Raw genomic sequence first — 11,906 nt, forward strand, 5'->3', positions numbered from 1 at the left:
TGTGTCATCTTCCTGATTGTTCCCCAAAACACCACAAGGCAGCAGGGAAGACTGTTTCCTGCCTCGTTTCCTAGCACTGCTATGTCAGCACTACTACAGGTGGGTGGCTTTAACAAACACAGCTTTGTTTTCTCACAGTTATGTTGTTGCTGTGTGCTATTGAGTTGTTTCCAACTCGTAGTGACCCCGTAGGACAGAGGAGAGCTGCCCTGTAGGATCTCCTAGGCTATAATCTTTACTGGAGCAGATCGCCAGGTCTTTTCTCCTGCGGAGCTGCCGGGTGGGTTCGAACCACCAACCTTTGGGTAAGCAGCTGAGCGCTTAATGATTGTGTCACCAGGGCTCCTTTCTCACAGTTTAGGAGGCGTTGTTGTTGTTGTTGTTGTTGTTGTTAGGTGCCGTTGAGTCAGTTCTGACCCATAGCGATCCTATGCAGAACAGAATGAAACACTGCCCGTCCAGTCCTGCACGATCCTCACAATCATTGCTATGCTTGAGCCCATTGTTGCACTGTGTCAATCCATCTTATCGAGGGTCTTCCTCTTTCTCGCTGACTCTACTTTACCAAACATGATGTCCTTCTCCAGGGACTGGTCCCTCCTGATAACTTATCTGAAGTATGTGAAACAAAGTCTTGCCATCCTTTCTTCTAAGGAACATTCTGGCTGTACTACTTCCAAGACAGATTTGTTTGTTTTTTGGCAGTCCATGGTATATTCAATATTAGACTAGAAGTCCGAATTCAGGGCCCCTCTCTATGGGAAGGTACTGTTTGCTGTGGGGGAAAATGCTTGTCTCAGCTTCTCTAGCCTTCTTTCTGCATTCCTTGGAAATCTCCACCTGGCAGCTATCTTTTCCCCATTCCTGCTTGCTTGTTTCTGTTCCTACTCTGCTCTTTTATTTCTCAAAAGTGATTCACGGAAGACATAGTGATATGGCCTTGTTAACATAGCAAACCCCTATTTCCAAATGGGATTACATCCATAGGTATAGGGGTAAGGATTTAGAACACATATTTTGAACACAATTCAATCCATAACAGTCCCCACTGGGAAATAGGCTCAGAAAGGTGAAACCACTTGCCCGATGTCACAGTGTAATTATAATCACAGCCAGCCTTTATTGAAGGCTTCCTGGGGGCTGTGGTTGTGCTGAGGGCTTTCTGCCTCACTGAATGCTCGTAACAATCAAGTGAGAAAGTGAGTATTGGTGATCTCCACTTGCACCCGAGGCTTGCAGGGAACGTTATTTGACTAATGTCATATAGCTGGGAAGTGTCAGAGCTGCGGTTTGAAACCAGGTCTGACTCCATGGTGCACTTTTGTTTTCAAACCAACCAAGTGCCCTCCCCCACAAAAAACCCAAAAGTGATAATACCCAGTGCTGATGAAGATGTGGAGAAACAGGCAGGCAGACACAGCTTGATCATAAATGGATGTACCTTCATGGGGAGCACATTGGCTATGTATAGCAAAAGCCTTAAAAATGTGAATACTCTGTGCCCATGGTCACACTTTTGGGAAATTACCCAAAGAAATCATCTCGAGTGAATAAAGCTTGCAGGAATTTCCAACACGGGGAAAAGGGATCGAGATCAACAGTGACAAGGGGAATGTTTTCTCTTCTGACATGTTAAAGGAAATGGGAATGATTTCTAGGGTGGCTGGGTCCTGGAGGGTAGCAGAGGGAGGCTGAGAGCCCCCAGGAAAGGCTAAAAAGTTGACTCTGAGGCAGGGAATAGTTAGAAGGACATGGGGACACCAGCTCCCAGCCCTGCTTCTTCTTTCCTCTTCTCAGGATCCCGCTTGTTCTGCTGGCTTCCACCCCAGTGGCTCTGTCCTCGCTGTAGGCACAGTGACTGGCAGGTAAAGCTGAGGGGGCACTTTGGGAGGGCTTCTCTGCTCCCTGGAGAACTGTCCCTTAAATAGGTCCCAAATGTTTACCAGACCCTGATCTCCCAGCAAGGTCACTGGATGGCGCCAGTGGTTTGTGCTTGACTACTAACCTAAAGGTTGGTGGTTCAAACCCACCCAATGGTGCCTTGGAAGAAAAGACTGGCATTCTGCTTCCATAAAAATTATCCCCAAGAAAAGTTTATGGAGCAGTTCTACTCTGTAGCACATGGGGTTCCCTTGAGTCGGAATGGACTCATGCAAGGGTTTGATTTGGTTGGATCTCCCAGCATTCCTCTGGCATCAGCCTCGCTCCCAAATCTCTTCTGGGGTTTCTCTCTCTCTTTGACCCCACAGAATTCTGCCCCTTTCTGCCAGATCAGCTCACCCCTACCCCACCCCTTGCCTTCTCACCCAAGGTGGCTGCTGCTGGACACGGAGACCCATGACCTGGTGGCAATCCACACTGACGGCAATGAACAGATCTCTGTGGTCAGCTTCTCCCCGGGTAAGCAGTGGGTCTGGGACTCTGGAGAGGCAGGGTCTGAGAACATAGTCTCAAGAATTACAGGCTGAGGAGAAGTGTGTGGAGGGAGGCCTGGGGGTTGTGTGTAGGACTGTAAGAGGTGGGGCAGTTTGGAACAGTTGGGGAGTCTGGGATAGGAAGTTGAAAATGAGCGAGGAGGGGGTTAGAGCCTGGGTGTCTCCTCATAGCCCCCCTCCCCCTCCCCCAGACGGGGCGTACCTGGCTGTGGGCTCCCACGACAACTTGGTGTACGTGTACACGGTGGACCAGGGCGGCCGCAAGGTCAGCCGCCTGGGCAAGTGCTCGGTGAGTGGGCAGTGGCCCCCAGCCCGCGCCGCCACTCCTTTCCGGGGTATGCAGAATTAACCACTTTTCTACCTCAAGGGAGCACGACAGCTTCAAAACTCAACTGACTCTGCCCAGATCTGCCAAGGAGTCTTAGTCCCGCCCACACATTTACCCCGCTCCTGTGTTCTAAGCCCGCCCCTTTGTGTAGCCCCGCCCCTGTGTCCTAAGCCTGCCCCATCGTCTAGCCCCGCCCCTTACATTCTAAGCACACCCTCTGTCTGGCCCAGCCCTTTGCATTTAAAGTCCCACCCCCATTGTGTCTAGCTCTGCCCACGTGTTCTAAAGTCCCATCGTGGTCTAAGCTTTTTGTCTAGCCCCGCCCACCAGTCTGGCCCCACCCACAATAGTCTGGCCCGGCCCCCACATTTCAAAGGCTTGTGTATTCCCCCTTGTGTTCTCACCCACCTCTGTATTTTGCCTTCCACCCTTCCTAGTCTAGTCCCACCACCTCTCCTTCGTCCTGCCCTCTGCAGCTCTAACTCTGCCCCTTCCCTCCCCGCAGGGCCATTCCAGCTTTATCACCCACCTAGATTGGGCCCAGGACAGCAGCTGTTTTGTCACCAACTCTGGGGACTACGAGATCCTGTACTGTGAGTGCTTGGAGACCCAAAGACTGTTTTCCCTCAGCCTCCTCATTTGCATATCTGATTTGCATAACTCCCTTGAATTCTGGGACGGAAGGTGGGGCTTCTCCAAATCTTCCTTAACCCGTTGCCTTAGAATCTATTCTGACTCATAGAGACCTTATAGGACAGAGTAGAAGTGCCCCATAGGGTTTCCAAGGAGTGCCTGGCAGATTTAAACCGTGACCTTTTGGTTAGCATCTGAGCTCTTAACCACTAGCCACCAGGGCTCCCAAGTCTTCCCTGGTTCCTGGTATTCCGGAGCCTTTCTGATGCGCTGAGATTCCCTGGGTGGCTCAGCTGGCTAAAACCTCTGGCTGCTAACCAAAAGCTTAGTGGTTTGAATTCAGCCAGAGGTGCCTCAGAATGAAGGCCTGGCGGTTTACTTCCGGAAAACCAACCACTGAAAACCCTGTGGAGAAGGTTCTCTCCTGACACACATGGGGACACCGTGAGCCAGCATTAACTGGGTGGCGACTTTTTTTTTTTTTTCCCGTAATTACCTGGCGCTTTGACTACTGATTTCTTCGCAGTGGTCATCACTTAACCTACTGTTCCCCTTTCTAGTTGGATGGGGGGGTACAGATTTCTAAGCAGATGACGACCCTGCTTCGGTTCGGGGGTATCAAGACTCAGGATCCAGTACCCTCAGCCAGCCTGGAGGCATAGACTGAGCCCTGGGACCTTCGCCGCCTCTGTCTTGGGCCTCAGTGTCCACTGTCTGTGAAATGGGTGGGTTAAGTCAGTAGTTCTTCCAGCTCTGAGCCCCTCCCCCTATTTTCTGACCCAGGGGACTCGGCTACCTGTAAGCAGATCACCAGTGCAGATGCTGTGAGGAATGTAGAATGGGCCACGGCCACTTGTGTCCTAGGGTTTGGGGTGTTCGGTAAGTCCTGGAAAGGGGGCAGCCCCACCTAGAACAGGAGCTCCAACAAACATCACTAACTAGTGGTTTTCACAGACTCTTATTGGTTACCTCCAGGGCAGGGAACTCACTCCTTTCTGCGTGTGGGCAGAATTTGTGTTAAAGGAAGGGCTAAGATGACTGCTGTGGTCCCTTGGAGCTGTAATAAAATGAGGCCAAATTGTGTGGAGGCACCTGGTCCACACTGCTGGTGCACCAGTCCTCCATTCATTCAGGCACGAATGCAGTTGACACACACTCCCTGAACACCGCTGGGAGGTGCTGGGGACACAAAGGAACCCACGACACCCCAACCCTGCCCTCCTGGATCTCACAGTCCAGTGAAGGAGATAGACTTGTCTCTAGACAGTGATGACTGAGACTGGACTGGGCTGGGATGGGGGAGTCCAGAGGGGACATTTGGCCCAGCCTAGGAAGAAGTCAGGGAGGGCTTCCTGGAGGAGGGGACATCCAAGCTGGGATATCGAGGATGAAGAGGTACTCTGCAGGAGGTGAAAAAAGAAAGTACAGTCTACGCAAAGAGAGTGAATAGCATATACTGAAGCTCAGAGGTGATGTAGAGCTTGGTGTTTGGGGAAATGTAAGAAGTCAAGGGGAGCAGTGGTGAGGGATGAGGCTGGGCAGTGGGGGGCCAGGTCGTGCAGAGCCTTGGGGAGAAGCCTAGGCTTTCTTCTGAGGCCACCAGGAAGCCATGGAAGGGTTTTGAGCAGGAGAGAGTTGGGGTTGGGATTGCATTTTCAAAAGATCATTCCAACTCCCTTTCTGGCTAGAGTCAGACTGGGTGGGAGGAAGGCAGGAAAGTGGGGCTGGGACCTGCTCCCCTTGAGGTCCCTGGCCCCACCTGACATCTTGCCATTCCCCATTTCTTGCCCACAGGAATCTGGTCTGAGGGGGCTGACGGCACTGACATCAACGCCGTGGCCCGCTCGCACGATGGGAAGTTGCTGGCTTCAGCTGATGACTTCGGCAAAGTCCACCTGTTTAGCTACCCCTGTTGCCAGCCTCGAGTGAGTGTCCCTGGGGGCGCTGGGGGACCAGGATTAACAAGCAGTGTTAAAGGCAAGATTGAGGCAGCCCTGGTCCAACCCAGGAAGCCCTGGTGGTGTAGCCATTAAGTGTTATGGCTGTTAATCAAAAGGTCGGCAGTTCGACTCCACCATGCACTCCTTGGAAACTATGAGGCCGTTCTGCTCTGTCCTATAGGGTTGCTATGAGTGGGAATCGATTCCATGGCAACTGGTTTTTGGTCCAACCCAGCCCTTTCTGGGCCTCAGTTTCCCTTTCTGTACAAGAGGGCAGTGGGCTTCATCCCAAGGACCTTTCTTTCTTGCCCTGAAGATCGAGGGATTTTGGAGTCTAGTGCTGAAGATGTGATTTTTCTAAGGCTCTGAGGGTCTGCAGCTCCAAGATCTTGGGTTTTTTATCCTTATTAACTCAACAAATATTTATGGAGCACCTACTGTGTGCTTGGGCACAGGGGATTCAGCATTTGGGGTCCCTGCCCTCAGGGAGCTAACATTTAAGGGATGGGATGGATGGTTCCAAGATGCTATTAAAAAAAAAAAAAAAAGCTAAACCCATTGCCATCAAGTCTATTCCAACTCATGGTAACCCTATAGGACAGAGTAGAACTGCCCCATAGGGTCTCCAAGGAGTGGCTGATGGATTCGAACTCCAGGCCTTTTGGTTAGCAGCCTGAACTCTTAACCACTGTGCCACCAGGGCTCCAAGATGCTGTATGTCTCAGGTTTTCTGATTTGAAGCCCCCATAATTCTCCTGTGCAGTTCTAGGACAAGGGTCACAAACTCCAATGCACAGGGTCAGGCAGGTGGCGAGAATGAATGAATCAGTCTAGGGGCGAGGCCCTGGGGAGGTGGGGACACCTGCTCCTGACACCCAACTGGTCGTGGCCCTGGGCAAAGCAAGTTCAATGTCCTCAGATCTTGCACATTTTTAAGAGCAGCTGGCAATCAGGATTTTCATGGGAACGCTCTTGATTTTTATTTTATTTTTTATTGTGCTTTAGGTGAAAGTTTCCGGCTCAAGTTAATTTCTCATACAAAAATTTGTACACATATTGTTATGTGACATTAGTTGCAATCCCTACAATTTAACAACACCCGCCCCCTTTCCACTCCGGGTTTCTGGTGTTCATTCAACCAGTGCCTGTCCCTTCCTGTCTCCTTATCCTGCCTCCGGACAGGAGCCGCCCATTTGGTCTCGTGTATTTGCTTGAACTAAGAAGCACACTCTTCACAAGTATCATTTTATGTTTTATGGTCTAGTCTAATCTTTGTCTGAAGAGTCGGCTTGGGGAATGGTTTTAGTTCTGGGTTAACAGAGCGTCCGGGGGCCATGGCTTCTCTCGATTTTTAAATGTCAGCAACTAGCTATCTAAAAATACTGTGAGTCGTATACAACTTGTCCGTAGATAACCTGTGTCTCGGAACTGGACATTAATTTTGCCATTCTCTGGTTCAAACAAAAGAGGAGTTTGTCTGTTTTAACATTTTGCTATAAAATTTTTCATACACAGAAGCAGAAAGAATAGTACTGTACCCATGATCTATGCTCAGCTCTTACCAGGGTTGGAATACTTGTTTCTTCTTTTTCTTCTTGCACTTTCTGTGTTTTTGTTCCCTGTAGTTTTGTGATAGATGACCTTTTTGTGTGTGTGTGGAGAAAATATATGTAATGAAACATATGCCAACTGAACAACTTCTACATGTACAATTCAGTGACATTGATTACATTCTTTGAGCTGTGCAACCATTCTCACTACCCTTTTCCAATCCTTCCGCCACCATTAACATAACCTCACTACCCCTAAGCAGTAACTCCCCTTCCCCCCGCCCTCCCACCCCAGCTAACCACTAATAGTCTTTGGTTTCTGTGTCTTTGCTTATTCCGTATAAGTGAGATCATACAGTATTTGTCCTTTTGTGACTGACTTGTTTTGCTCAGCATGATGTTTTCAAGGTTCCTTCGTGTTGTGGCAAGCATCAGGCCTGCGTTGCTCTTTATGGCTGAGTAGGAGTCCATTGCATGTATGTACCAGATTTTGTTTATCCATTCATCTGTTGATGGACGTTTCGGTTGTCTCTACCTTTCGGCAATTGTGAAAAGTGCTGCTATGGATGTTGGTGTACAGGTTTCTGTTTGCTATACATCATCTTCTAACCCCCCAAATGCAGCATTCATATCTAAAAAATCAGGATAATTATTACATATCCACAAACCCATTACCACCCCTAATATTTAAAGTTAATTCCTTAATATGATCCATATTCCAATTTACCTGATTGCCGCAAAAATGGCCTTCTACAGTTGGTTTGTTTGCAGTTTGGTTATGTCTCCATCTCTTCATGTAGAACAGTTTCCACCACATGTATAATCATTTTTTTCTCATGCAAATGAGTTGTTGAAAAAAGCAGATCAGCCGCCCTGTTGGTTGGGAAAAAAAAAACCCAGTGCCTTGGCTGGGAAAGGAGGAGCTTACTGAGCAGAGGAGACCACCGTCAGGCCAGAAGATCATGGAGAGGCCCTGGGTGGCTCAAATGGGTAATGCGTTCGGCTGCTCACTAAAAGGCTGGTGGTTTGAGTCCACCTAGAGGCACTTCAGAAGAAAGGGCTGAAAAATCAACCATCCCAAACGCTCTGGAGCACAGTTCTACTCTGACACATGTGGGGTTGCCATGAGTCAGAATCTGGTTGGTCTGACTGCAGTTGGTTTGGTTTTTGACCTTTTTCATTTCCTTCTTTTCCTGTAACAGGCCCTCAGCCACAAATACGGGGGACACAGCAGCCATGTGACGAACGTGGCCTTCTTGTGGGATGACAGCGTGGCCCTGACCACAGGCGGCAAGGACACCAGCGTGCTGCAGTGGCGGGTGGTCTGAAGCACGGGGGTCCCAGGGACAGGGGACTGAGACAGAGTGAAGGAGGCAGGGTGGGAATTCTATTTTCGGGAGATGTCTATTGCCGAGTAGAGTAATATATACCCAGAGTCTATAGCAGAGGGGGTTACAGGGGGTGGGTGGGTAGACAGATAAAAGTCTCTATTTATCTTGGGGTGGGAAGAGGGGCCACATTGCTTTGAGGGAGCCATTGGAGTGTTTGGTTTGGGGTGTTTTTTAAGTTTATTTTATATCATCCAGAAATAAAGACACGTGCACTGAGGTAGAGTGTCAGGGTCTGTGAATTTATTTAGTGTGTGTGCATAGATTACAGTGACTGTATGTGTGTGTGTGTCTGTAAAAAGAAACCCATTGCCACAGTCAATTACAACTCCTCGTGACCCTACAGGACAGAGAAGAACTGCCCCATAGGGTTTCCAAGGCTGTCATCTTTACAAAGCAGGCTGAGACATCTTTCTCCCATGAAGCAGCTGGTGGGTTCGAACTGCCAAACTTTCAGTTAGCAGCCGAGCACTTTATCCACTGCACCACCAGTATGTGTATATGTAGCATGCCTGTATCCCACTGTTTGTGGTGAGATACCATTATTACTTGGCCTTTATTGAGTGCAACTGACAGGAAAACCAAGTGTTATGGGTTAAGTTGTGTCCTCCCAAAAATGTGTGTCAAATTGGCTAAACCATGATTCCCAGTATTGTGTGATTGTCCACCATTTTGTGATCTGATGTGATTTTCCTTTGTGTTGTAAATCCTACCTCTATGATGTTAGTGAGGCAGGATTAGAGGCAGTTATGTTAATGAGGTAGGACTCAATCTACAAGATTTGATTGTGTTTTAAGCCAATCTTTTTTGCAATATAAAAGAGAGAAGTGAGCAGAGAGACGAGGGACCTCATTACCACCAAGCAAGAAGAGCCAGGAGAATAGCGTACCCTTTGGACCTGGGGTCTCTGCACTGAGAAGCTCCTTGACCAGGGGAAGATTGATGACAAGGACTTTTCCCCAGAGCTGACAGACAGAAAGCATTCCCCTGGAGCTGGCACCCTGAATTCGGATTGCTAGCCTCCTAGACTGTGAGAAAATAAATTTGTTAAAGCCATCCACTTGTGGTATTTTTGTTATAGCTGCACAAAGTGACTAAGACATGAAGGTTGCTTTAACTTAGGTCAGAAGAGAACTCAGTTGACCACATAGCCAAACAAAGAAGGGCAAGGGTGCCTCTGGGGCCCAGGACCACTGAGCCAGGGATTTGAGGGCCTTCAGGACATTCTCCTACTCCCTCCGTGCCTTCTCTAACTTCCTGTGAGTCAGCATTTTTCTCTGGGACCAGCATTCTCCACACCAAAGAAACATGGCACCCAGCAGCTTCCATACTCACATCAACCATCTTCAGCACCAGAGAAGGATTAAAGCATTCTCCTGGGCCCCAAATCTTAAAAATCTCAAGGAAATTTTTAAGGCTGTGGTGATTGGTTCATTTCCAGACCAATCAATTTGGCCTTCAAGTTGATCTACTGTAACTGGCTCAACTTGGGTAAAGAACATGAACCTGGACCAGTGATTGGGCAAAGGAAGTGGGATTGTATAAAAACGTGGACGCCTTCACCTGATTCAGGGTTGGAGGAAGGAAGGAGTGTTTTCAGGGAAGCAGGCTGACACAATAGATTTCTGGGAGAGTGGAGTATTAGGACTCTGGGTTGTAAGAGAAAGAAACCCAACTCTAGCCAGCATAACCAATAAAAACAATGACTGGCTTATAAACACTGGTCATCCAGGAGAAGCTCAGCTGGATTCAGGGGATCAGATGTGGTCATCAGGGTTCTCCCCTCAGGGATTTGCCAAATTCTCGACAGCAGGTAATTTCCTCCACTGAAGGAGAGAGTACAGTATACCTTAGCGGTTAGGAGCCTGCATTCAGGAGTCAAACCATTTAGGTCCAAATCCTGGTTTCTCAGCTTAGTAGGTGTGTAACCTTGAGCAATTTTTTTTTTAACTTCAACTTTTTATTAGTGTTTAACATTTATGTACTGAGTTGTGTCCCCCAAAAGATACGTTTAAGTTTTAATCCCTGGTACCTGTGAATGTGACCTTATTTGGAAATAGAGCCGTTGTAGATGTAATTAATTAAGATGAGATCATACTAGACTGGTTGAGACTGGAGGACTCCCCGAGACTATTGCCCTGGGAAACTCTTCAAACCTTGAACTGAAACTAACCCCTGAGGTCACCTCGTAGCTACATAACAAATAAACTGGCTCAAAAAATAATGAGTATCACCTGTAAGTACCGTGTGCCTTTAAAAAAAATCACCTGTGTCAGACCAATTGGTCAATAATTACTGTAAAACAAAGATGAGAATGTATGAGGGCAGGGAAACCAGATTAATGGAAACGAAACAACCAGAACAGAAATAATAAGAATGTTCACACACTGTGAAGAATGTAACCAATGTTGCTGAACAACTTGGGTGGAGATTGTTGAATGGGAACCTAAAATTGCTGTGTAAACCTTCACCGAAAACACAAAATATTAAAAAAAAAAAAAAAAGATAAGTGAGGTCAGTACGGTGGGCCTTAATCCAATGTGAGCAGTGTCTATAAAAAGAGTCAGATGGGGCAGTTCTAGCCTGTCACTTGGGGTCTCTAGGTGTCCAAGTCGACTCAACAGCACCTAACAACAATAGACCACTTGCTGTAAAACATTTGGATTTTATTCAAAGAACAATGAGAAGCAATTAAAGTTTTTGGTTGGTTTTATTTTTTAATCAGTATTAAAAGAGTTTCTACCTTGTACAGATTTCCTTAGGATCTTTCACTAATTTTTAAAAGAATCATCTTGATATGAAGTATAATTTAAATAGAATGCATCCATTTTATTCCTCTTTTTTAAATTGTGCTTTAAGTGAAAGTTTACGATTCAAGTCAGTTTCTCATACAGAAACTTATACACACATTGTTATGTGACCCTAGTTGCTCTCCCTTCAGTGTGACAGCACACTCCTCTCCACTCTGTATTTCTCATGTCTATTCAACCAGCTCCTGTCCCCTCTGTCTTCTCATCTCGCTTCCAGACAGGAGCTGCCCACGTAGTCTCATGTGTCTACTTGAGCTAAGAAGCTCACTCCTCACCAGTATCGTTTTATCCAGTCTAATATTTGTCTAAAGAGTTGGCTTCAGGACTGGTTTTAGTTTTGGACTAACAGAGAGTCCGGGGGCCATGTCTTCTGGGGTCCCTCCAGTCTCAGACCATTAAGTCTGGTCTTTTTATTAGAATTTGAGGTCTGGATCCCTCCTTTCTCCTGCTGCATCAGGGATTCTCTGTTGCATTCCCTGTCAGGGCAGTCATTGGTGGTAACTGGGCACCATCTAGTTCTTCCGGTTTCAGGCTGATGGAGGCTTTGGTTTATGTGGCCCTTTCTGTCTCTTGGGTTCTTACTTTCCTTGTGTCTTTGGTGTTCTTCATTCTCCTTTGCTCCAGGTGGGTTGGGACCAATTGATGCATCTTAGATGGCCATTTGCTAGCTTTTAAGACCCCAGATACCACTGATCAAAGTGGGATGTAGAACATTTTCTTAACACACTTTATTATGCCAATTGCCTAGATGTCCCCTGAAACTGTGGCCCCCAGAACCCCGCCCCTGCTACTCTGTCCCTTGAAGTGTTTGGTTGTATTCAG

The 11,906-nt window shown here is 47.5% G+C and overlaps 1 protein-coding gene across 4 annotated transcripts in view; it reads left to right on the plus strand.

The window, feature by feature from the left end:
* EML2 (EMAP like 2) overlaps positions 1-8,341 on the plus strand; it is a 33,228-nt gene extending 24,887 nt beyond the window's left edge. For all 4 annotated transcript variants that reach the window (XM_049901141.1, XM_049901140.1, XM_049901138.1 and 1 more), the window contains 7 exons: positions 1,798-1,865; positions 2,312-2,400; positions 2,627-2,724; positions 3,269-3,356; positions 4,180-4,275; positions 5,191-5,321; positions 8,089-8,341. In XM_049901141.1, coding sequence (XP_049757098.1) covers positions 1,798-1,865; positions 2,312-2,400; positions 2,627-2,724; positions 3,269-3,356; positions 4,180-4,275; positions 5,191-5,321; positions 8,089-8,214 — 696 coding nt within the window. In that variant the 3' untranslated portion in view covers positions 8,215-8,341. The remainder of the gene's footprint in view (positions 1-1,797; positions 1,866-2,311; positions 2,401-2,626; positions 2,725-3,268; positions 3,357-4,179; positions 4,276-5,190; positions 5,322-8,088) is intronic.
* Positions 8,342-11,906: the final 3,565 nt, after the last annotated feature.

The sequence above is a fragment of the Elephas maximus genome, chromosome 11 (assembly GCF_024166365.1).
Source record: "Elephas maximus indicus isolate mEleMax1 chromosome 11, mEleMax1 primary haplotype, whole genome shotgun sequence".
Classification (NCBI taxonomy): Eukaryota; Metazoa; Chordata; class Mammalia; order Proboscidea; family Elephantidae; genus Elephas; species Elephas maximus.